This window comes from Protopterus annectens, chromosome 4.part0, assembly GCF_019279795.1.
Source record: "Protopterus annectens isolate FY-2018-M chromosome 4.part0, PAN1.0, whole genome shotgun sequence".
Taxonomy (NCBI): Eukaryota; Metazoa; Chordata; order Ceratodontiformes; family Protopteridae; genus Protopterus; species Protopterus annectens.
The window spans coordinates 783,232,474-783,259,860 of record NC_056733.1 but is presented as its reverse complement, the minus strand read 5'-3'; the positions used below and the strand labels follow the sequence as shown (position 1 = coordinate 783,259,860).

The window sequence follows — 27,387 nt, the reverse complement described above, 5'->3', positions numbered from 1 at the left end:
GTTGTTAAGGAAAATGAAAGTCTAAATGAGAAGGACAAAGGTAGAATCACAGTGGCTGCAGCCAACTGGCACAGAGTGTCAGGGCAGTGTATGACAGAATAATGCCAAAGAAACTGAAAAAGAAGGTGTACAAAATGGTGGTGTGACCAGTACTTCTGTATGGTACATAAACCTGAACAGTGAAGGCAGAGCAGCTGAGGAAGCTAGATGTGATAGGGTTGAATTGTGTGATATGGGTGGTAGGATGCACACTATGAGACAAACAATTGAGGGCATCAGAGCAGAAGCCTAAGTAGCTCAAATTGCAGAGAAGTTCAAGGAGAACGTATTGTGGTGGGTTGGGTACATGTGCAAGAAAGCAAAAGGTTATTTGATGAAGAGGCGGGAAGAAAGAAATGGGAGATTAAGATATCCAGCAAAAGGACCAATTGAATCCATAAGAGAAGACTTGCAACAGTCAAGCATCTGTTAAAGAGGGTAGGAGAGTGGCATTGAATCAAGAGAGGTGGTAACATTTGGTACGATATCCTGACCCCTTTTAGAAGAAGGGGGATTGATGATAATGATGATGGTTTAACAACAGTGGAGAAATGCTGATGAAAGGTAGAACACTCTGAGATCTGAATTCAGTGGACATACCCTACCCTGAGGAAGGGGTGCTGTAAGAGTCAATGAGATCTGACCATAAGTGCTGAAACTAATGGACTTTGGAGGTTGTGGTTAAAATGGTCTTTCATTGTTGCATGGAAGGCAGGAGTGTGTGTGCTCTAGTTAAAAGGAGGATTATGCTACTAAGCCTTCCAAGAAAAAAAAAACTATGCCAGGTTGCTCAGAAACAAAATCAAAATAGAGGCAGGAGTGTGTGTGCTCTAGTTAAAAGGAGGATTATGCTACTAAGCCTTCCAAGAAAAAAAAAAACTATGCCAGGTTGCTCAGAAAAAAGTTGTCAAAACAGTAGTTAAGCATATGATTTAAGAAGAGCAGTTTGGATTCCATCCGTACTAGAAAACAATGAATCAATTTTTCCCTTGCACGGATACTGCAGGTGCCATGGCATTTTGCTAGTAATGTCTGCATGCAGATTTATACCTACATGCCTCAGAATGTCTTGGGAAACGTACTGCAGCAGTACATAGTCCTAGGACAACTGCTGCATGATAGTTTGTTCCTGAAGAGTAAGTGTTGTGATCATGTTCTCAGCATTAAGTCAGGTGTGATCAAATACAAGGCTTTGTCTAAGGTGCGCCTAGTCATAGGATCCAAGGATCATAGGAGGTTACTAGACTAATGGCCCTGGGGCCCTTACAAGCCTTGTCAAATATCAACCCTTGTTCCCAAGAGTGCCCATTTTAAAGCAGACACTAAAATCAGCACCTATTGCCTCTGTCCAGGACGGACATAAGTGGAATCCCCGAAGTTTATTTACCATTACCCATCCAGTCATCAAAATTGCATTTAACTAGAGTCAATGAGAGGCTCTGTTTAACATGAATTGGAAGCCTTTTCCAAAGGAGAGGCAGCCTCCAGGAAACAAATCTTTTCCCCCAGCATATTCTGTTGATGTCACATACCAGGTTAAGGTCTTTAGAGTGAGTGGCTGTGTGCTGACTTGCAAATGTGTAGAATTTCCAATAAAGCAGGGTCAGAGATTCCCCTATATGCAAGGCACAGGTCACCTCTGAGTAGTGTGTTTGACACAGAGTAAAGTGACAGTCTTTTCAGTCTTTTCATATATGACAGATTCTGGAGACCCTGAATTTTCTTTATAAGGAACCATTGTGGTCTCTCCAATTGCTGCAGGTGCTTGGAAAGGTACATACCAAAGGGAGCGTTGTACTCCATTACTGGCCTAACGAGGGAAGAATGCAGGGGGTTTATAACCTTTTTTTTATGGATGCAATGTCCTTGCTTATGAGATAAGCAATGTAAAATGCCCTTCTTACTGCTGTGGAGACATGGTGATCAAAGGTAAGGTTGCTGTCAACCTGTGTGCCCAAACCACTCACCACTGAATGCATGCTTGGTGTATTGCTATTGATGTGGTAGTTTGCAGGAACATTGTACCAAAGGGGATGATAATGCATTTTTTTTTGCATTTAGTTTAATACCTCGACTATAGCAGCAATCATTAGTTTGTGTAAGTCCCTCTTGCAGGATGTTGACATTTTTAGTAGATTCAGTGACCGCTCCTAGTTTGCAGTCATCTGCAAACTATGTCAGCCACAGACCTTTGGATTTTGCCTGGACTTTGGAGAAGTAGATTCCGAACAGTAGGGGTTCCAGAACTGATCCCTGTGGGATGCCACTGGTTATGGGTCTGCTGGAGGAGATGGAGTCTCTTATTTTAACTGTAGAGTTCTATCAGTGAGCTAGTTTGCAATCCACTTGACAATGTATGAGTTGATTACCAACTGGGAGAGTTTATCAATGATGCCTGAGTGGGAGATTGTGTTGAAGGCCTTGGCCAAGTCCTGATAGGCTGTATGCACAGACTTACCTTCGTCTAAGGCTTTAGTAACTGTCTTGAAGAAGTCCTCCAAGTTTAACAGGCAAAATCTCCCCTTGATAAAGCCAAACTGGGTGGAGTCAAGTGTTTGGAGATTTCCTATATCTGTGTTGATAAGGTCCATGATGAGTTGCTCTCTGGCCTTGCAGAAAAGGCTGGTCAAGCTAATGGGTCTGTAGTTCCCAGGGTCAGTGGATGCTCCCCCTTTGTGTAAAGGGATGACAGTAGCTGTTTTCCATTTCTCTGGGACAAAATTAGAGCTTAGGCTGTGATTGAAAAGATTACCCAGTGGTCTTGCTAGTTCCTGTCTTAACCCATTTACAACACAGCCTGGGATTTATCTGATCACATAGTGGCTGTGTTTTGGCCTTGGAGAGGGAGTTTAAGACCTGCTCATTAGAGATACTAGGTGGTGGACAGGTGGTAGGGATGCTTTGAGGTATGTGTGGTTGGGACAAGGGAATAAAGTTTTCACTGAACCTGTCAGACAGCAGGTTTGCAATATCCACAGGTTCTGTGTATGTGGTACCATTAACTACTAGTTCAATGCAAATCTGGACTTTCCTTTGAGGTTACGGATGTAACTAAAGAATGCCTTATGGTTGTCCTTGTTGGGGAAGCTAATTTGGATTCAGTTAGTTTTGAAGGACTTCACAAGGAGTCTTATTTGATTTGCTTATTTAAGTTGAGGATAGGGGTGTTTCCAGTTTTGAGACCTTTCCTTCTTACTCTTAAACAGCAATTTATTCTTATTGTACAGCCTATTAATGGCAGATGCCCACCAAGCAGGTTTGTTCCTTCTTGAAGGTCTTCCTTTGGTCCTTTCAGGTATGGCAGAGTCAATACAGTTCTATAGATGTTCTATAAGGCATTGTTGTATAACCCAGCGTAGGTGTCCTTTCCATCTATGGGGGAAGGAGCTAAGGGGCTATGAAGCTATTAATGCCATCTCATAAGATGTTGTAACTGGTATTGGAGAAGTTTTTTCGTTTAGTTGCTGTTGGGTGAGGGGGGGGGGGGTCTGATGTTATAGTTACTTCTAACGAGATTGATTTGTGGTCAGTTCTCACCAGGGTGGGCAGTACAGTGGTGGTGCAATGGTCCTCCATGTTGGCGAGCACCAGAGCAAGGATATTTCAGCCCCTTGTGGTGTAGTCTCCCTTTTTGTGGTTTTCATAGGCAGGATATCAAGATGCGACCAACATCTGTTTGCAAGTTATGATTCCTCCCTAACCAGAAATGACTGTGATCTCAGGTGAACACTGAAAGGATTCTTGTGCTTTATATGAGTGTTTGAGTGGAAGAGGATCACCTCTAAATTAAAGGGTGGTGTTCTCTCCTGAAAAAAAGTGGATTGCACTCGGGAGGTAAAGTTTTAGACTGCTGTTCAGGACTGATGGCAGAGGAGGAGAGGGAGATTGGCAAGTGAATGAGTGCAGTGGCAAGGTATTTTAAGTTTTGTACTGGTGGTAAAGGTAAAACAAGTCATAGGACAAACATCTTAGTTTACCGGTCATTTTTTTAGACAGCTATAGGTAGAAAAACTCAGAAAGATCTCCTAGTGCAGAGACTGCATTTGAAAGGGGTCAGTTGAGATGGTTTTGAGCTGTTTGGGAGGATGCTGTTAGGCAACTACTACCACAGGAGGTATATTACCTATGGCCCAGAAAAAAACTTGTACCTGTTGGAGAGATTATCTTTTTCAGTTTGCCTAAGGATCCGATCCCTTCATAGGTTCATAGGTTGATACTAGGCTATCTGCCCTAGGGCATTTATAAGCCTAGCCAGAGTGTGTTTATCTTTCACCACCCTTTTAGATTAGTTGACTGTGCCACTGTATAGTAGGTCACATAAGATAGCCCTTTTGAGGTTAGTTTACTGTGCCTCTGTCTAGTATGGACACAGAAGAGATCCCAGGGGTAAACCTACAATCTCCCATCCACTTGTCAAGATTTCTCTTGAAGAGGGTCATTGAGGGACTCTGCCTAACATGGATTGGGATTTTGTTCCAGAGTGAGGGGAGCCTCTGAGACATGAATCTGTCCCTCCAGCATGTCCTATTTATTTCTGTGCTGAGGTTTAAGTCCCTGGAGCGTGTAGCTCTAAGGGATTTGGATTTCCTGAGGTGGAGCATGTCCATTAATTCTGGGTTGGACATGACTTTGTACGTCAGGCACAGATCGCCTCTGAGTAGGCGGTAAGCAACTGAGTAGAGCTGGAGTTTCTTTAGCCTAACTGCGTAGGGCATCTGTTTGAGTCCCTTGATCCTCTTGGTGAGGTACTTTTGGGGTCTTTCCAGTTGCTGCAGGTGTTGGGTAAGGGACATCCCAAATGGGGCATTGTATTCAATTATGGGCCTGATGAGTGATGAGTAGAGGGGCACAATGACCTCTCTTGATCTAGATGTGAACCCTTTCGTGATAAGGTGCTATATAGAAGGTCTTTCTAACCATTTTGGCAACGTGATTGTCAAAGCAGAGATTGCTGTCTACTTGGGTCCCCAAATCCCTAATTACTTCTTCCGTACTTAATGGATTACCACCATTGTGGTAATTTGTGGGCACTTTGTTTTTCCCAAAGGGGATGACTATGCACTTTTTGGCATTTAGCTTTAGGCCATGGCTCTGGCACCAGTTATTCGTCTCTGTGAGACCATTTTGGAGGATGCTTGTGTCAGTCGGCGAGTCGATTATGGCACCCAGTTTGCAGTTATCTGCGAACTTGGTCAGCCATAGTCCTCACGTGTTAGCCTGTACCTCAGAGAAATATATACCGAACAAGAGAGGTCCCAGGACTGAGCCTTGTGGGATGCCACTTGTAACTGGTTTAGAGTCTGACATGGCACCTGCAATTCTGACCATGTGGGTTCTATCCCTGAGCCAGTTTGCAACCCATCTTGTGACATAGGGGTTGATGTTTAAGCTGGTGAGCTTATTTATGATGCCCAAGTGGGGTATTGTGTCGAAGGCCTTTGCGAGGTCCAAGTAGGCTGTGTGGACTACTTTCCCTTCATCTATGGCCTTGGTGACTGTTTCAAAGAAGTTGACCAGGTTCAAGAGGCAAGATCTGCCCTTAAAGCCGAATTGGGTAGGATCCAGTGTTTGGAGGTTCCCAATGTCTTTGTTTATGAGTTTCCTGATGATATGCTCCATAGCTTTGCAGACCAGGCTAGTCAGGCTTATAGGGCGATAGTTTTTGGGGTCCGCTGTGGCACCACCTTTGTGGAGTGGGACCACTGTTGCTGTATGCCATTCCTTGGGTACATATCCTGTAGTAAGGCTGAGATTGAACAGTGACTTTATGTGAGGGTTCAGTTCTTCTTGGAGTTCGTGTAAGACGCAGCCCGGGACACCGTCCGGTCCCATTGATGCTGTGTTTTATGCTTTGAAGAGGGCAGCTCTCACCTGTGCATCTGTGATGTCATGGAGGCTACACTCTGTTGGGATAGACATTTGCTGTTTTGGGGGGAAAGGGGGAGAGAAGTTTGCACTGAACCTGTCTGCCAGGATGTTGGCAATGTCTGTGGGTTCAGTGTATTTTTTGTCATTTTGAACTAACTCAGAGCATATCTGGGAGTTGCCACCCAGGTTCCTGACATAACTAAAGAAGGCCTTGTGATTATCTTTAGCGTCTTGTGCAATTTTTCTTTCAAAGCTGGCCTTAGATGATTTTATGAGGGATCATAGTTTCTTGCTAGTACTGATCAGAGATGCCTTCCCTTTTTGGGATTTTGCTCTATCATGTAGTAGCTTCCTCCTTCTGTTGTATAGCTTATTTATGGCTGGGGTCCACCAGACAGGTCTCCTGCCTTTGGAGGAGTGAGTCTTGGTTTTATTTGGGATAGCACGATCCATGCATTCCTGTAGGTGTCCATAGAATGCGTTTGTAAAGGATTCTGCGGTTTGGGCCGTATTTTCCACTGGCCCGGGTGGCTTTGAAGAATTCCACCTCAATTTTGAGAAGTGTGAAGTTTGCGTTTGAGAAGTTCTTCACCGTGGTTTCCTTGGCTGGGGGTGGGGATGGGATATGGATGTCCAGTGAGATTAATTTGAGGTGGATAGATGGATTAGAAGAAATGTAAGCAGTGATCATATATTAAATTAGGAATTTTTTCACAATTTACTACAGATTAACCTTTTTAGTCCTGGTGTCTTTCAGCAAGCAGAAAACCTTACTGTGTTAAACTGTACTTTGACATATTACCAGAAGAGGGCAGCATGACATATCCAGTTCACAGTTTGGAGATGCTGTACTGGTGACTGTGATGTGTTGTCCTATATTGCCACCTATTGTTGAAAATGAGTTACACAACATAAAATGGTAGAAAAGTACAATCAAAGAGTTAGGGTTACCTACTTGATTCAGTATATTGATTTTCAAAATGCCATTGTTTATTCATTAATCCTCCAATGAAGCACCACTTCAGTTTCACAGTTATGTTAGCCTTCTGTGTAGTCATAGAGCTTCAGTCTGTCAATCAGAAAACCAGTAACAGTGCGGATTCTGAAAAACAACAAACACCTCGATGTTGATAAATGAAAAACTGGGGGGATGAACCCATTGTTACCTTCTTAATTTACTGTGATTACTTGGAAACAAGCTGATAACTGTTTTTTTTCCTTCTGAGATGAATGTTGTTCTCTGGATAAATTACAGTGCAGGTATTGTGAGCATCTTGGCAAGTGATCTTAGTAAAAGGCCTCAGAATCAAGACCCTTTCCTGTTCCTGACAAAAATATGGAGTCAACCCACAGTGATGTTTTCTTGTCACTGTAATTTCTTCTGTGTTTCTTCAAACAAAAGCAGTGCTGATCAGTGCTTTCTCAAGCAGTTAGTGTCAAGACCTAAAGTATACAAAGTAGCTCAGATGGTCTATATGGCCTTGGTTTACATTTCTTATCCATATATTGGTGGTTTCACCATTAAACCTGCATTTGTTGTCACAGCAGCAGGGAAGAGTTCTATATCTGAATTTGAAATCCCTGTATTTAACAACATGGAGGATCTTGGGATAATTCCAGGCAACCAATTTATTTCCCCCAGAGATTGTCTTTGTTAAGAAACAGACTTAAGTAGCAAGTACTGTAAAATGATATCTTCTAGTGACAAGTTCAAGATTTGAAAGTGGAGGTCTTAAAACTGAAAATTTAATTTTAGTTGCAGTCCCTAAACAGTACATTTTCAGCTGCAGCCATAAATAATACATTTTGAAATACAATGCTACACTGTTAAAACATTTTTGCAGAGAAGGTTTTATCTATCTGTACTCTCAATATGGGGGAAGGACACTGTGTCAACCACATCCCTGCTAACTGTATATTCTAACCCCTGAGATCACTGCACTTTGAAGTAAAACTACTCAAACATGCTGCAGCATTAAACTTTGTGTGTGTGTGTGTGTGTGTGTGTGTGTGTGTGTGTGTGTGTGTGTGTGTGTGTGTGTGTGTGTGTGTGTGTGTGTGTGTGTGTATACACACATACACACATGTATTCCCCATTATTAAAGTAGTAATCTAGCAGTTCTGGGGATCATAACTGTGGTCCTTAAGAATTACAGCAGGTACCTGAAAACCATATCTCTGAAAGGGCATTGTTTTCTTATTAGCATGAAATCAAAGACTTGGACCCTGGTATTTGTCCAGTTTTCCAGGATTTAGAATGCTAACCTTTTTGTCTGCACATGCCCATTTTGTTCATCCACCAAGCTGTAGTTATCTGCTTGGTCTGCCAACATGCCTGTGGCTCCAGATATCTCTTCACACATGGCTGTAAAACAGTACTTAAAAGAAATCGTTCTGCAGAGATCTTCAAGACCTCCAGTGGCACCTCTGCCATACTTGCATTTTGGGATCTAAAAATTAATGGGACCATAGGAGGTTACTAAGCTATCGACCCGGAGGTAATTTCAAGCGTAGCCGTTTCATCCCAATGTAATACCATCGACACCGTAGAGCCAATACCCAGGATTGTATTTGGCAATGACTGCCCATGTCCAGGAGGATTGTGGGAGCTGTCCCCTGTAAGAAATTATGGTGCCTCATTCACTCGTCCAGGTTCCTTTTGAATAGTGTCATAGAGGTGCTCTGTTTCACATGAATTGGCAGCCAATTCCAAACATACAGCAGTTGCAGTGAGACTTATCTGTCCTTCCAGCACATCCTGTTCAAATCGTAGGCCATATTTAGGTCCCTGGAATGGGCAGCTTTAGTCATGTTTGATTTATGGATGTGCAGCAAATTCATTAGGTTTGGGTCAGAGATTGATCTGTAAGCCAGGCATAAGTGTGTCCAAAGAATTCTATATGATACTGAGTATAGTGACAATCCCGTGGTGGTGGTGCTGCATTAGGATTGTCGCCTCACAGTAAGACGCTGTCCGGTTCGATTTTCAGCTAGAGTGTCTTCTGCGTGGAGTCATGCGTGAATGGGCGTACCTTCGTTGAAGGTTGTGCATCAGGGCTGGTAACTCAGCACGTAAAAATCAACTACCAATCATTAGCAGACCGGAGTTCTGCTGTGGCGACCCCTAACCGGGAAAAGCCAAAAGACACAAACAAACAAACTGAGTATAGTGACAGGGACTTTAGTTGGTCTGTGTAAGGCACATGCTGGAGGCCCTTGATCTTCTTAGTTAGAAACCTCTGAGGTCTGGCCAGTTGCTGCAGGTGCTTTGTATGGTTCATGCCGAAAGGGACATTATACTCCATTATGGGCCTGATTAGTGATGAGTATAGAGAGGTTATAAACTTCTTTGCTCTAAAGGTGATGCCTTTGCTAATTGAGTGCGCTGCATAGAAAGCCTTCCTTACTACAGTAGAATATGGTGGCCAAAGTTAAGGTTGCAGTCTATTTGTGATCCCATGTCTGTTACCATTTCGTAGGTACATAGGGTATTGTTGTTAATTTGATAGTGTGAAGGGACATTGTTTTACCGCAAGGAATGATGGTCTATTTCTTTGCATTCAGTTTGAGACCATGACTAAGACACCAGTTGTTGGTCTGCATAAGACCCTCCTGAAGTATACTGACATAATTTGGGGATTGAATAATTGCACATAGTTTGCAGTCATCCAGAAACTTGGTCAGCCACAGAACCTTAGTTTTGTCCTGAACTTCAGAGAAGTATATACCAAACAGTAGTGGGCCTGGCACTGACCCTTTTGGCACCCCGCTGGTGACAGGTCTGCTGGTTAATGTGGAGTCACCCACTTTGATAGTGTGTGACCAGTTTTTGAGCCACTTGGCAACCCATCTTACAACAAAGGGGTTTGCATTTGGTTTTCTAAGGTTATCAGTAATGCCTGATTGCGGGATTGTGTGAAAGGCCTTTGCCAAGTCAAGGTATGCTGCATACTCAGATTTGTCTTCGTCAATGGTTCTGGTCACATTTTTGAAGAAATCCACCAGGTTTAAAAAGCAGGATCTGCCCTTGACAAAGCCAAATTGTGTTGGATCCAGGGTTTGGAGGCACCTATGTCTTTATTTATGAGGTCTATGATGATGTGTTCCATGACTTTACAGATGAGGTTGGTTAGACCTACCGGTCTATAATTCCCTGGGTCTGTTGCTAAGCCACCTTTGTGGAGGAGAACAACTGTTGCTGTTCTCCATTCTGCAGGAATAAAGCCTGTGGTTAGGCTGTGACTGAACAAGGTACTTAATGGTGATGCTAGTTCATGTTTTACTTTGTTTAGAAGATAGCCTGGGGTGCCGTCTGGTCCGAGAGAGGCTGTGCTTTTTGCCTTATACAAGGCTTTAATGTCCTGCTCTTCAGATATGTAGGGTGGGGGAGGGGAGTTGCATTCAAGGTTATAATAATAATAATAAAATAACTTTGCTGCACTGCACTGACATTTAGTAAAGGGATGAATGCAGTTGATTTACCATGTGCAGCTCCTTTGCTTCTAGCAGTCTAAGTCAAATTATTTCAACAAAGAGTGAGCCGGCAAGCTGACAAGGACTCTGTTGTTCATTCTTCGGACAACAAGAAAGCACATAGACAGACTTTGCTAGTATAAACTTTTCCATTCTTTCAAAGCAAAATGCTTGAGCAACAGAAAAAAGCATGACTAACTAGAAGACTCGGGAGTACTTTGGACTTGAACTAATGACCAGTGTTGTTGGAAGATTAGGATGATCAGGGGAAAAGACCAACAACAAAGTAGAATTAGTGAGAGAACTGAAAAGCATCAATCCTTCAAAATATAGTTTAGGCCTGTAAATTGTTGATAAAAAGTACTGGAAATGTGTTGATTGTGTTAAACTGATGGGAGAACTGTAAAATATGAACCCCATTTTATGTTATTAATGTTTAAAAGAACAATGATTGAAGAAGAGACTGTAAATAAAACATTTTTTTGTTTTTATTAGTATTGCTAGCATAGGAATAAATGTTTCCTGATGTAAACTGGATGTTATTTTGCTAATCAGTATAAAGCATTTCTGTATAGTATGCAGTTAGAGGTATTTTAAATATAAGGTAGGTGCTTGGTGGTTGTATATGCTAGTGATATTAAGGTAAGAAAGTACTTTTTCTTAGTTGCAATGTGTCTAGTATTTACACTGCAGTAATGCAAGAAAGCCTGGAAAGAAGCAACTTAGTCAGTACGGTGTTGTGAGCATTGACTGTTTGTCTGTTGATGAGGATGTAAATGCTTATTGATCATGTTATGTACAGAATTAAAATATAGCACAAAAATAACAACTTCTTCCATTTTTCTAGCAGTGGCTGTGTTGATTAATGATTTTTAAAACATCTTCTCATTAAAAAATCCTATTAAAGTGAACAATGGTACTGGGGCCATTTCCAGACACTGTAAGTTGCCCCTTTATAATGATACCTTTTGTAGATTCTTGTTGCAATACAAATCACTTGCTTGTCCTTTTCAAACAGTCACCCAGTTTATTTTTTCACTTGGCACTTATTATTTAAAACTACAAATAAATAACATTGTTCAGTAATCTTTAAGTATTGTACTTTATCTGTTTGTATGTGGTGCATGGGTGGTACAGTAGTTATTGTCTCCCTATAGTACACATATATATTATCCTTGACCTTTTTTTAAACACACTTTTATTGAATTATCACTTGTGACATAGGTAATTTTACATTTATAGAAAAGTAATGAAACTGTATTAAATTAATATTAATAAACATTATACTTCATATAGATTGCTATATATCATATTACATAAGCAACTTTACATAAATTATTCAAATCCTGCCCCTTTTTAAACAAGAAACATTTTTATTAAACCATCACTTACAGTCATACATTTATATAAATGAAAACAAACCACACCAATACAATCCTAGTTGCAATCATTTTACATCACAAACCACACTGACATACTCCCAGTTGTAGACAGTATATATCACTTATTATCTACTCAATCATTTTAAGTCAGACATTACATAGTTCATTTAAGTCCTGCCTTCTTTTAAACCTCATTCCTCCCCTGTATGTATTGTTCCCATAGTTCCCATGTTTTTCCTATTTAGTTTGCTCCTACCCTTTCTAAAGATCTCAATCCCAGTTGTCTTGTCTCTGTTACTATATTCACTACTTGTAATATAGTTGGTTTAGATTTTGATTTCCATTTTCTAGTAATTGCTTTTTGGCAGCCACCATAATTAGACACAGCAAGGCCTTACCGTGTCTTGGCAATTCCGATTCTGTATCATAGTTTAAAAAAATCATCTCCCTCATCACACCAATTTGCCCACCCAGCATCTCCGACAGTGCATCCCACAGGGAATCCTTAAAGTCCATCAACCGACCGGACTGCCAGAAAACATGTTCCCAAGTACCTCTTTCCTCCCTGTCACACCTCCATCATTTGCTGTCTGAGGAAAACTTCTATGGAGTTTACATGGGGTATAAAAACATCTATGTAATCATTTTCCAAGCAAAAATCCTAAATCTTTTAGATTTTGTTACATATTTGGGAGACATACATATATCCTCCCATTGTTTCTTTGTGAATTGCTTAACCAATCTCTGCTTCCATTCCTTTCTAACCTCCACTGATTGGTTCTTATAGTTATCATACAATATTTTATATGCTCTAATAATTATTCCTTTTTTAATGGCAGCTTCTGTTCTAGATTCTACTAAAAACTGTACCAGTACTGGTCTTTTGTTAGGACTCCCCTATTTCTTTCTCTTGGCTTATACTCTGATATTAATCCTTGATAGGGAAGTCAGTCTTTAACCTGCAGTCTAAATTCTTGGTCTCTTCCCATTCTGTTACCTTTCCCTCTCTAGTTATTTGCTCCCAATAGCTTGCTTCTTTTAACAGTTTTCTCCAATAAATTCCAGCTCCTTCTTGCCTCTTGCCTGCATCCATAATTGCAGTCATCCCTATCAGCAGAATTCCCTTTCTCCATTTCCGTATTGGCTTAGTTCTTAGAATACTGTCTGATACTTCATGGATATAATATTCTGTATGATTATTGTTATTCTCCTTAATGGCCTACATCCCAAACCACAGTCTCTTCTTGTTTCTTGAACTTTCCCCTCTTTCAACGTCATCCCTTTCCACTTTGAATTATAGTTTTCTGCTTGTGCTGTGTATAGGAGCCTTAACCTTGTAGCTCTGAAATACCCCTTTAAATTGTGTAATTCCAATCTGCCCTGTTCTGCTGGAAGAATCAGCTTATCCCACTTGACTCTTGCTGTCTTCCCCTCCCAAATAAAGTCCTTCAGCTCTTTACTAATTGCTATCCACAACTTCTCCTGTGGTGTATAAAATATGCCTGACCTGTGTATGACTAAAGGGACTATAAATATTTTGACTGCTTGTATCTTACTATCCATATCCTTATAACAAAGCTTCCAATTTCTCAGTTTTTGTATCATCTTTTGTTTAGTTTCCCATATAGCCTTAGCTGACGCAACAGAATCCTTTTTAATCCATACTCCTAAATACTTCATGTTATCATGTCCCCTTAAATATGGATATTGCGTCCTTGACATTTTTAAGTAAAAACATGCCAATCATACTGCACTGAGCATTAATTTGCCACTGCTTGTAGACCTGAAGGGGCATATACTGCTGAGGCATGACCATATGAGTCCTTGCATCACTGATCTATCTTTGGCAAGTTAACATCTGGTGAAAAGAGATTATACAGATATTTGTTCTGTTTAACCTGCGATCTGGTTGTCACAGATATCTTAAAAAAATGTTAAAGCACTGACAGAAATGGTGGATTGGTGTCTGTAGATATGTATACCTTATTTCCAGAAGTTTGTAATTTGTCAAATACAACTAATTAGAAACATGAGGTTTGTGTAAGAGTTTATAAATAACACTTGTAGGCAAAATTCTCTGTACTTTGTTGTTGATATGATAGTTAAAACAGAAAGAATGTACATAAGCCAGATGGAATAGGAGAATGTGATGTGATTTGTATTTTGTGCTAAGATACAAGCTGATGTGATGGACCATGGTGCCCCTTCTAGGCTTCATTCACTAGCTTGCCTTTCCTGTTCTTTCTTTTAAATTATTCTGTCTACTGTGTGGAAATTCATTGAGCAGAATTACAAGATTTTGAAGTAACATCTCATTTTTTTGAAAAAGTGTGTATTTCCTCTTTCCTGTAATGAGTATTTCAGTCTTAGTAAGAGTTGGTAAATGACAGCTTGTAGTAATCACATTTCTTGTCATTCTGTTTGTTTTTTCTTTGTCTACAAAGTACTCGAAGCTCAGCCCCTACAACACAGTTTCTTTAACAAGCTCTGGGAGGTGTGTGCTTCCTGGCACAAGAAAATGCCTGCTTTACAACATCAAAAACGCTACCTACAGATCTCCTGTCATGCAATACGTAACACCCGCAGGAAGATGGAGGATAAACATGTTTCCCTTCAAGAGTTCAACCAGTTATTTGGTCTTAAGGTAAGTAAAATGTGTCTGTGCTTTCCCATTTCCTGATGTACCTTTGTCTTTTTTATTTAAAAAAAAAAAAGTTATGAAATGAGTTTCTGTATTTTACAAAATAAGCACATAGGCCCAGTCCTGCTAAGCCTGGCATACCTTAGTTAATAAATAGTTCCTTTTAGGGTCCATGATATGGGCACACAGTGATGTGTATCACAGATTGTGTGACTCCTGGCCTGTGTGGCAAAAACATTACCTTGGTAAACAGTAAGTAACCTCTTAACTACTGCACCTAAATGTATGTTTAGGACAAACCATGCAGTTATGTTTCCTCTACCTGACAAGGCTCTTTACTTTTTTTCTCATGCAATTTAAATAAATTATACCAAAGCATTATAAAGTTAATCTCCTAAAGCAGGAAATATTTCTAACCATGTAGTCTACAGTTTGGCTTCTTTGTTCGCAGGGATGAAATAAACAAGTATTTTTTTGTAAGAAATATATGGTTTTCAGCATAACAACAGAAGAAAAGCTGGACAGAAGCAAGCTTACTGTTAACATTTTGTTTTTGTGATCTTGGACTACTGGGGAGGAATGAAAAAAGTGCACCGATTACATTATTTATAGAATTAAGATATTTTCTCTTATTTTTTACAAGGGTGAATGTCTAGATTAATACCCTTGGCTTAAGCTGTAAACAAGTGTTTTTTGTAAGCAAGTTGGCTTGAAAAATAAGACAAAACGAGAAAAGCCATGAAAAATACCAAACTTTTTACCTCTGCAAACATATTAGCTTGGTTTCTTTTCCATTAGCAAATGTTTAGTGGGAGTCAAGACGTCTGCTGCTGAAGGCAGTTGTACATTATGCTCTGAGTGAAATTTACAAGGATTCATACTTTTACATGCAGATGAGCTGTCTGCACATGGAAACAGTTAATCTTGAGTTGTGAGCCTTCTTTGCTGAGGAAAATGCAAAATTTTAATGTACAATGACAAGCAGTTTATTAAAAAATAAAGTTTGAGATTCTGAGAAGCGAATAAGAGCGAGAGTGCTAATGAGAAAATAAAGAAGTATCTAGTTAATATGCATGAGCTTAGAAAGATTACTGTTAAGCAACTATTCTTGGTAATAACTCCAGAGCACAAAAACTTTTAGAATGACGACTTAAGCAACAAAAAGTAGAACGGGTTGTTGCCAAACTTAGTGTGCCTACAACAAGAAAAATAACCAAAGATCCTGTACAGGTATTAGAGATATTTCAGAAATTCTATGAAAATTTGGGTAAAGCAGAGAAATGTGGAAGTAAAGAAAGAGCACACATGGAAATATTTTGAAAGACTTAATTATGCCAAGGTTAGAGATAGATGAAGCTCAACAGTTAACAGTTAAGATAAGAGGATATGAGATAAAAACAGTGTTGTATAATGAGTCTTCTGGAAAGTGTCCAGGAACAAATGGTATTCCTGTGGAAGTTTGGAAGTTAGGAGGAAAGAAAGTAATAGAGATCTGGAAGATTTTGTCACCGTTTTAAAAGGAGGGAAAACACCAACAACTTAGAAGAAAGCTGTGGTGGATGTATTACCTAAGGATGGTAAAAGTCATCAGACTTAGTTTAATATAAGCCCATTTCAATTTTAAAATATGATTATTGAGTGTTTATACCTATACTAGCTAAAAGAATTGCAACGGTGTTGGCACAATTGGTAGATATGGATCAGTATCATTTTGTGATTGATATTGGTGCACAGGGAAATAGAAAAGGATAGCGGAATCTTAACTGAAAGACTTGCTCTGGTAGAGTTTTCAATTGAATCTAGAAAAGAAGCTGCTGTTAAAAAAGGAATAAATATTAGGACATATAAAATATTGCATGATAACTATAAGAATCAATCAAAGAAGGTTAGAAAAGATTGGAAAGAAAACAGTGTAAGAAACTTCTCTGTGTGAAAGATTTTCAGTCCATATATCTCTAGTTAATCACTGTATATTAGTCATATCAGATAATGGTAGTAGAAGTAGCGAACTTAAACTCGTCCTAGGTCAAAAAAAATATATTTTTGAAATATTATACAGAATTACTAATTATTCAAAAGTAATCCAAGCAGGGTAGACAGTCTGTTTCCAGCCGGAAATCCTTTATTAAGTACACAGATGCCTTCCAAGTAAAACAAAAATAACAGAATAATAGTTTCCTCATAAGTTTTCTGACTATGTGTATACTTTTTATCAGGTAAGGGAGTGGTTTATTGTGCTGCAAAAAACAGTGTATTGATATACATGTTAAATTCACATCCCTTCCCCCATCGGAGTAACATTCGAGCTGGTCCTGCCCTACTTAGTAACTGTCATAGTAATATAACCCTTATGTACTTTAAATAAAATTAATAATGATGTGGTACCTCTTATTTAACTAGAACATTAAGCCTGTGATTTTATCCAAGACAATATACTACATGGCTGGAAATATATAAACCTTAAACCATTTGGGCAATCTAAAAATATATATAAATATATACATATACATTTTGCCTGTAAAAAATCCATTGTGCGGATCATATTCGATTTCCATAACCTATGGTTAACACAGATCACTTTCATCCTTCTAGACTTCTTCAGGTCTGTGTACAAGAACCCTAAAAACTATCTGCAAAAGTATTATTTTTATAATTAGTATTGTTATTACATATCGTTTTGAATAAAGTGGAAAAAAGAATGAGAAAAAGAAAAAAAAAATTATGATAGAAACAAAATATACACTTCAATTAAAAACGATTTAGCATGGTATTTAAAACCAACTGGAAGAATAAAATAAAATAAAATCAATCATGTAAACAATGTGGCAATTTTCTAAGTTACAGTACACTTTTAAGTGAACAGTAGTAGTTTAGTCCAGGCTTCCTGAAAGAGTTCAGTGTTAATTGCCACATAAGTTCACATTTATCCAGCATATTGAGGATGTGTCCTTCAAGATCACCCATGTCTATGTGATCCAGTGTCTGGAACTTAAAACCTGTGTGTCTTTTATGAAGAGCAAGGTGTACGGCTAGTGCATTATTTTTACATCCAGAGTGGATTTCTGCAGGATGACATGAAATCCTATGCTTAAGATTATTTACAGTCTTGCTCACATAAAACGCATCACATTCATTGCACTGTGCACAAAAGACTGGAAAGAGAGACTGGAAAAACAATTTACAAGAGGTCTGATGTATGGCTCCCAAGTATGCTACAAATTCCAGAAGGTTTAGGATCTTTGCTTGGAAGTGTTTGCATGGTTATTTTTATACCCCCAAGCAGACTTCAAAACATGTTTCCTCAGGTAGGTAGCAAATGTGATGGGGAATAAAAAGGTATGTGGGAACATAGGTTTTGGGAGTGTAATGAGATGGCAGATTTTAAAAATTCCCTACTGAGTACTCTGTCAGAAATATTGGGTAAGCAGATGGCCGTAACTGTAGAAATTATTATTTTGAGCAGTGACATAGAATCTGAATTGCCTAGAGGTACTATGGCCTTATTACATTTAATTCTGGTGGCTACCAAAAAAAGCAATTACTAGAAAATGGAAATGAGAGTCTACACCAAATGTATTTGAATATTATAAAAAGCTAAAACAATTGCAAGAGGGTTCTTTAGAAAAGGGAAAAAGAAATTTACATAGAAATAAACGGAAATAGTGGAAGCCAGGGTTGCCAGAGGTAGGGACAAAAAAAAAAAAGGTCTTTCACGGCAAGTGAAGACCAAAAAAAAAAAAAAAAGGTCTTTAATGCGGAACAGAGTTCCACATTAAAGAACAGTGGCTCTGCACTAAACACTGAGCTTCTTGTGTGTAATGCATTGCAGTTCCGCATTCAACAGAAGTAGCTCCGTGTTTAGCGATTTTTGATTAGCCCATATACCGGCATACAGGCCAATTAAAAATCGTTAAACACGGAGCTACTTCTGTTTAATGCAGAACACAAGAAGCTCCGTGTTTAGCGATTTTTGATTGGCCCGTATGGCAGGTATACGGGCCAATCAAAAAAAAAAAAAAAAAAAAAAACAAAGCGGAGGCTGGCCGGGATTTAAACCGGCAGGGCGGGACTCGGAATCAGGCTGCTGATCTCGAGACAGTCCCGCCCAAATAGGGATGTCTGGCAACCCTGGTGGAAGCAGTACATGTAGTATAGTACTGAGGAGGAGGAGGATTTAGGTTGAAGAAAAGACTGTAATTGAGCAAATTATCTAATGTTGAACTGATAATAGATGCAAAGAAAAGATGTGTGATTTGTAATGTATGTAAATGAAAACATTTTAATACGGCTTGTTTTCTTTTAATGCGTTTCTCCATGTCTTAAATTGTAATTTAATGAAGATATTTAAAAAAAAAAGTCAACAGCTGTAGGTCATAAGCAAATCTATGTCTAGGTCATCCCATTGCAGTTCAGAAGATTGCAGCATTCTGTCAGAAATTCCAGCAGATGCACACTGAATCCATCAATCACTGAGGAACTGTCTCCAAACTAGCAGATCCCGTTGTTTAGGCTACAGGTGGGAATTGAATCAGTCCCTCACCGAGGAACTTTCTTTACATCTTTCTGGAGCATTTCTCTCCAGGCCTCCGCTGAAAATTGGCTTTGTTCCAAGTTGTACTTTCCCAGTAAACAAATGTTAAATAAATAAATAAAATAAAAGTAAATAATACCTGAGACAGCTTGACGTCACCTGTTTAGTCTCCTGGATTAAAGGATTCACCAGTGTGACAGAAACATGTAATGCTGCCTTTATTAAATGAACTCAAACAACAGCAGTTTTGACAAGACAAAACTCAAGATGAACAGCTACCAACCTGAATCTGACCGTAGACCCCCCTGCCCTTTTACAGTGCCAGCCTAGCATGCCATTTAATTTACATATTCCACCACATCTCCCTTTTGTAGGAATAAAATAAAAGAGATTGTCGTTTGGTTTAGTTTACATAAACTACCGAACAAAAAACTCCTTTGCAGGAACAACACCAACTGGTAAAATTCAAAAAAGCAGGATACCAAGGTGCCAAACCAAAGTGCAGGAACAAATCTTTTATTATCAGCTTCACCAGTAAAAGCGTTAAAAACACATAGAATAAGTCCAAATATCTCGTCAAGCGCTTTCACCCGGGCCCTCCCAGGCTTTTTCAAGACATTTACTACATTGTTAGGCAGGTTCTTTTATATTATTCCTGCCATGCTTAATTGTTTAATTAGTCTTCAATTAATCATTTATTACACTGCATTTAAAAAGATAGGATCCTTTTTAACCTAACACAAGCTGATGGTGTTAGTTCTTATTGTGCTTTTTATAATACACCATCTTTTATTCATTTTAATATTAAATGCATAACTATAATTAAACATTAGATGTTTGAACCATAATTACCATTAAAAAATACGTATTTAAAAACTGTGCATTTTAAAAACATGCATAAACAATGTATGTACAGAGCCTTGTGATGAAAACATATTTGGTTGTATTGAGCCTCTTAGTCACTCCATTAACAATTGATCAACATATGAAAAGAATATGTACAAATACTTCATATTTCAGTAACTGCAGTACCCCATTCTTATTATTCCAACGTATTACATGGATCTAGTGTGCCCTATTCAAACTCTGCAAGTTACTTATGCTAAAAATCTGCTATTGTTAGAAAATATATATATAAAAAATATATGTATAAAAATATAATCTCTATTCTATCCACCATATCTGTGAAAAAATAGACAATAGTACTTGTCACACTTTATCATTGTACTATGTCCGGTCTATGTTCATTTACTTCTTAGTCAGCCCTCTGCTGACTAACTCTTTTATGGCCAGGGAGCTAGATTATATCTATTCTTTATTAATTCACTTTTTTATTATTATTATTATTGTTCTATAGCTTCGATAGCTCCATTAAGACCTGGTGATTTAGCTGCATCTAATTTTATCTGCCAAAGTAGTTCTTTAAACTCTAATGATGTCTCCCAGTCCCCCTCCCTCTGGGGTTGATGTTTACCTGCTCTAACACCATGAATTCTATCTTCATTCTTTCACATACTAAGGAGTGTTTATAGAAGGCATTTGTTTCTTTGCCTTTGCTAATATCGTAAAGATGTTCGTATATTCTTTTTGCCAGTGCCCTCTCCGTTTTACCTATGTAAAAACTTTGGCAATACTGGCATAGCCCAAGATATACTACTCCTTTAGCTTTACAATTAAAGTACCCAGGAGATTTTATATATGCTTTTCTTGACTTCAGATAGAACCCTTTTTTGTTCATAATATTGGGGCACTGCCTACAACTATTACATTTGAATGTCCCAGACTTTTGAGTCATCCCACCTTGCCTTACATCAAAGTTTGTTTCCAGCAGTTCTTTCAAATTTTTGTTCCGTCTTCTAATAAATTGTGGTTTACCCCCAAACATTTTCTTAAATTCTTCGTTCATAGTTATTATAGGCCAGTATTTGTTAATGACCTTCTCTACTGCAACACTTTCATTGCAGTTTGTATGAACAAAGAGGCATTCATTCTCTTTTGTTTCGTTGTCTGTTTTCCTATATTCATGTCTACGCTCTTCACCTAGTAAAGGGAAGTACTTTTCTTTTCTTTGACTTCTTACTTCTGATGTTACTACCTCTATTAACTGTGTTGGGTAGCCTCTTTCTTGAAATAACTTTTCAGAATAAACATTCATCGTCAAATAAATTTTCTTCACTACATATTCTTGCTGCTCTAATTACTTGGCCTTTAATAATTCCTTTCCTTTGAAATAAAGGATGGTTGCTATTGTAATGCAAGAACATGTTAGAATAACTGTCTTTTCGATGTATCCTGGACATGAAACAATCATTCTCTATATTTTTCCACAAATCTACATCAAGGTATTGTAAGTTGTCAATTTTTATACTACATGTGAATTTTAAGAAGTTAGTGCTATTATTGATGTATTCAATGAATTGTTCACATTCTTCCTTGCTGCCCTTCCAAAAAATGCATATATCGTCCAAGTAACGTTGGTAATGTGTTAGGTGTTCTGCCCATCTTGTGTTGAATATATATTTTGACTCCCAATACCCTAACACAATGTTGGCATAAGCGGAGGCACACGGGGTCCCCATAGCTACTCCCCTTTTTTGCCTAAATAACTCACCACAAAAGTATACAAAATTGTTATTTAGAATGACTTCCATAAATTCAACCAGTAGTGCTATTGTTTTACCTCCTAGCTTAGAATGCTCAGCTAACATTTCATTGAACCATGCCAGGCCAATCTCATGTGGAATGCTTGGAAATAGTTCAACCACATCCACTGTGACCATGTAGTTGGTTTCATTGTAAAATTCTTTTTTAACACTACGTAGAAATTCCCAGGAATCTTTACATAGGAATTTTAAAGTTGTTGTGTACTTTTTTAAAGTTGTTGTGTACTTTTTTAATATTTGTGGATGCAATATTAAATGTGGTTGAACTATTTCCAAGCATTCCACATGAGACTGGCCTGGCATGGTTCAATGAAATGTTAGCTGAGCATTCTAAGCTAGGAGGTAAAACAATAGCACTACTGGTTGAATTTATGGAAGTCATTCTAAATAACAATTTTGTATACTTTTGTGGTGAGTTATTTAGGCAAAAAAGGGGAGTAGCTATGGGGACCCCGTGTGCCTCCGCTTATGCCAACATTGTGTTAGGGTATTGGGAGTCAAAATATATATTCAACACAAGATGGGCAGAACACCTAACACATTACCAACGTTACTTGGACGATATATGCATTTTTTGGAAGGGCAGCAAGGAAGAATGTGAACAATTCATTGAATACATCAATAATAGCACTAACTTTTTAAAATTCACATGTAATATAAAAATTGATAACTTACAATACCTTGATGTAGATTTGTGGAAAAATAGAGAGAATGATTGTTTCATGTCCAGGATACATCGAAAAGACAGTTATTCCAACATGTTCTTGCATTACAATAGCAACCATCCTTTATTTCAAAGGAAAGGAATTATTAAAGGCCAAGTAATTAGAGCAGCAAGAATATGTAGTGAAGAAAATTTATTTGACGATGAATGTTTATTCTTGAAAAAGTTATTTCAAGAAAGAGGCTACCCAACACAGTTAATAGAGGTAGTAACATCAGAAGTAAGAAGTCAAAGAAAAGAAAAGTACTTCCCTTTACTAGGTGAAGAGCGTAGACATGAATATAGGAAAACAGACAACGAAACAAAAGAGAATGAATGCCTCTTTGTTCATACAAACTGCAATGAAAGTGTTGCAGTAGAGAAGGTCATTAACAAATACTGGCCTATAATAACTATGAACGAAGAATTTAAGAAAATGTTTGGGGGTAAACCACAATTTATTAGAAGACGGAACAAAAATTTGAAAGAACTGCTGGAAACAAACTTTGATGTAAGGCAAGGTGGGATGACTCAAAAGTCTGGGACATTCAAATGTAATAGTTGTAGGCAGTGCCCCAATATTATGAACAAAAAAGGGTTCTATCTGAAGTCAAGAAAAGCATATATAAAATCTCCTGGGTACTTTAATTGTAAAGCTAAAGGAGTAGTATATCTTGGGCTATGCCAGTGCTGCCAAAGTTTTTACATAGGTAAAACGGAGAGGGCACTGGCAAAAAGAATATACGAACATCTTTACGATATTAGCAAAGGCAAAGAAACAAATGCCTTCTATAAACACTCCTTAGTATGTGAAAGAATGAATATAGAATTCATGGTGTTAGAGCAGGTAAACATCAACCCCAGAGGGGGGGACTGGGAGACATCATTAGAGTTTAAAGAACTACTTTGGCAGATAAAATTAGATGCAGCTAAATCACCAGGTCTTAATGGAGCTATCGAAGCTATAGAACAATAATAATAATAATAAAAATGTGAATTAATAAAGAATAGATATAATCTAGCTCCCTGGCCATAAAAGAGTTAGTCAGCAGAGGGCTGACTAAGAAGTAAATGAACATAGACCGGACATAGTACAATGATAAAGTGTGACAAGTACTATTATCTATTTTTTCACAGATATGGTGGATAGAATAGAGATTATATTTTTTATATATATATTTTTTAACAATAGCAGATTTTCAGCATAAGTAACTTTCAGAGTTTGAATAGGGCACACTAGATCCATGTAATACGTTGGAATAATAAGAATGGGGTACCGCAGTTACTGAAATATGAAGTATTTGTACATATTCTTTTCATATGTTGATCAATTGTTAATGGAGTGACTAAGAGGCTCAATACAACCAAATATGTTTTCATCACAAGGCTCTGTACATACATTATTTATGCATGTTTTTAAAATGCACAGTTTTTAAATACGTATTTTTTAATGGTAATTATGGTTCAAACATCTAATGTTTAATTATAGTTATGCATTTAATATTAAAATGAATAAAAGATGGTGTATTATAAAAAGTACAATAAGAACTAACACCATCAGCTTGTGGTAGGGTAAAAAAGGATCCTATCTTTTTAAATGCAGTGTAATAAATGATTAATTGAGGACTAATTAAACAATTAAGCATGACAGGAATAATATAAAAGAACCTGCCTAACAATGTAGTAAATGTCTTGAAAAAGCCTGGGAGGGCCCGGGTGAAAGCGCTTGACGAGATATTTGGACTTATTCTATGTGTTTTTAACGCTTTTACTGGTGAAGCTGATAATAAAAGATTTGTTCCTGCACTTTGGTTTGGCACCTTGGTATCCTGCTTTTAGTTTACATAAACATTGTTAAAGATTTTTTAACAATCCCCAAAACCATTTACTTCAAGAAACCTAGAGAAATTTACATTTTTACATCACAAATTTTTACTCCTCCCTTTATACAGTATTTCTCCTATAGCTTAATGCTGTTCTACATTAACTTCTTAAATCCAGTCTTTCCCTTGCAGATGGTATAGAGGGGTAAAGCCCTGACTAGAGTCCAGATGACTAGAGTTTGTTTAGCGGCTGGAGCTGTTGACTGAGATGCAGTTAGGAAAGGTGTGCCTGTCCTGGAAGGGAGGGAGTGTTTGGGGCATTCCTTCATATACTTCATGGAGTGAAGTTCAGAAGGAACACTAGAGCTGGGTGGGAACAGGAATGAGATAAGCAGGTGTGACTGCCTGTGGGTCTGGAGTGGAGGACATTATAGAGCTGTTTCTCATATTCTGCCTGGCCTAATGAAGTGCAAATCATTATGCTGAGAGAGAACATTAGCACTAGAGAAAATGCTGGCCTCTTGAAAATAATGGCACACTTCCCGTAGCTCGAGCCATACCCTCATGTATGAATGATGACGGAAGCCAGCCCTTGAGGTGCGGGAATGAATAGTTCTGTTGTGATTGCTGGGGGAGAGACTTGATGATGTAAGGGTGCAGAACTCATAAATCCAGTCTTCCATGGATGATTACTTGCTTACAGTATCTGCTCCTTGTCACAATGAGTAGCTCTTGCTTAGCTGAACAATGTGGAGCTGATGCGACAAGAACACTCTCCATTGTCTGGTTAGATGTGCTGGTTGACTTGGTGTTTACAGAAGTTTTTAACAGTGGTAGGAGATGTTTTCCATTTCACCCCAGAATGCCCTGAAGACTTTTCTACCAGATATGAGTGCAGAGTGTGGTAGAATAACCCCACAGTTCCTAGGGTCATGGCACCAGTGAGCCATACAGCCTGGTCAAGCAGAAGCAGAGCTATTAATGTTATAGCATGTTTCCTGTTGATTAATTTTACCTGTCTTTTATCTCTTCTCCCTTTCTGTTGAAGCTATGGCTACTTAGTTGTGTAGCTATGGTACCATCAGTGGTAGAAGCTGAAATACTGGGGTGTAACATCTACACGCCATCAGAAGCTGGGCTGAGTTGTGCTCATTTGTCAAAGGTGTCTGCATGCAAAAGTAAAAGTGAGAGTATCTAACCATAGAATATCATATACTTAAATTCATAATTGTTACTGCATATAAAATTAAACTCCATGAAATGTAATACTATGCATAGTTGAATTTAAGAAGCATAGAATAGATAACAGTGTTGCAGTGAAATTGATGAATATAAATGATTTTGTGGGGGATTATATCTGTGCCCTACACCCCTACAACTCAAATATAGTGAATCCATGCTTCATGGTTGCAGTATCCGGCGCAACGGAAATTTTAAGATTTAAAAGCAAATGTTTTTTCCCCAAGGTAGTGTGAGCTATGAGTATAATTTATCAGAATTGTGTGTATATTTATGTATGTATGTTTGTGTGTGTGTGTGTGTGTGTGTGTGTGTGTGTGTGTGTGTGTGTGTGTGTGTGTGTGTGTGTACATATATATATATATATATATATATATATATATATATATATATATAGTTTTCTTCAGAAGGTCGAATGGCTGAAATCTCGAAATGCATATGGTCGAGACCATATGCTCGAAATTTCAGAAGCTCGACTTTCTGAATGGGGATCGGCATACAGCGCAGAACGGGAGATTTCCCTTTCTGCGCTGTAGTGTGATCTCGGAGTTGGAATAAATAAGTAGCGGGGTGTGTGTGGGGTGCAGGGCGGTCTTGCCCCCCTGCAGAAACATTGTTTTGTGGGGTTTTTTTTTTTACTTCTCTTTCAGAAGGTCGAGCTTCTGAAATTCAAGCACATGGCTTCGGCCATATGCATTTCGAGAATTCAGCCGTTCGACCTTCTGAAGGGGAATCATAAGCATATATATGTATGTGTTTATATATTTATGGGATCCGTACAGATGCTCGACTGCATCTTTAACCGAATCCCAATTTGGTGAGCATACTTGTGCGAAAGTGCTGTTCACTGAAGCAGCACTTTCACGTAAGTATGCTTGTTCTTCCAGTCATACTACGGTGCGGTAAGGGAAAATTCCCTTTTCCCCCACTGTAGTGCGATCTCGGAGTGAGAATATTAAAGTAGGGTGGGCGTGGGGGATGCAGCCCCCCACATCTGGGGGTGCGGGGGGGCTTGCCCCCCAGCATTCAAGTAGATTTTGTGGGGGGTTTTTTGTTTGTTTGTTTTTTTACATACTTTAACGAAAGCAGTTGTTCGATGAAAGCGCTTTCGTTAAAGTGTGTTCGGTGGTTTTGGATTCAGGCTTTTGAACTTTCGTTCAAAAGTCCTAGATCCATATATATATATATATATATATATATATATATATATATATATATATATATATGTGTGTGTGTGTGTGTATGTCTATATAAATATATATATATATATATATATATATATATATATATATATATATATATACATACACACACACACACACACACACACACACACACACACACACACACATTTTTAATTTATTCATTTTATGTTACATTTATTTACTGGGAAATGTCTGACTGGGTTACTCATTTTCAGTTGATGCCCGGGGAGAAAAGCTGCATACAGTAATACAATATTTGGAAAACAATAACATTTGCACCAAACAGTAATAATTGTACACAGTTATACAATAACATTTGCACCACATAGTAATATTTGTACACAGTTATACAGGCAATACAAGATTTCAAGTGAACAATAACATTTGCACCACACAGTAGTAACTGTACAAATTTATATCTACAGTAAAAAATGCTCTGCATACATTAGTCATTTGTAAGTGTATCAGTAATCACACACAGTATGCTGTAAGAGTATACAGAAGAATTTTTGCTAAGAATGTATTAGATCTGATGTTGAGGGGCTAGTAGTTCACTATGAGGCAGATTTGGGATAGATAATGGTATGATTTTACCCAGGGCTAGTGCATGAATATATCCATGAGTTGGAAAAGTAGGACTTAAGAAGGTTCTTAAACTTGTGTATGTCATCCAATGTTCGAATATCTAGAGGAAGTGTATTCCATGTTTTTTGCAACAGCACTAGAGTAGAGACAGTCCCCAGAATTATATTTACTTGCAGAGATTTTAACCACTGCTTTGCTGGTACTTCTTAGTGGACAGTTGCTGGTATAGGGCTTT

The 27,387-nt window shown here is 38.3% G+C and overlaps 1 protein-coding gene across 2 annotated transcripts in view; it reads left to right on the top strand.

Annotated features, from left to right (window-relative positions):
• Positions 1-27,387, top strand: part of PPM1F (protein phosphatase, Mg2+/Mn2+ dependent 1F) — a 504,486-nt gene that overhangs the window by 347,848 nt on the left and 129,251 nt on the right. For both annotated transcript variants that reach the window (XM_044068735.1, XM_044068736.1), the window contains exon 4: positions 14,207-14,406. In XM_044068735.1, the coding sequence (XP_043924670.1) occupies positions 14,207-14,406 (200 nt within the window). The remainder of the gene's footprint in view (positions 1-14,206; positions 14,407-27,387) is intronic.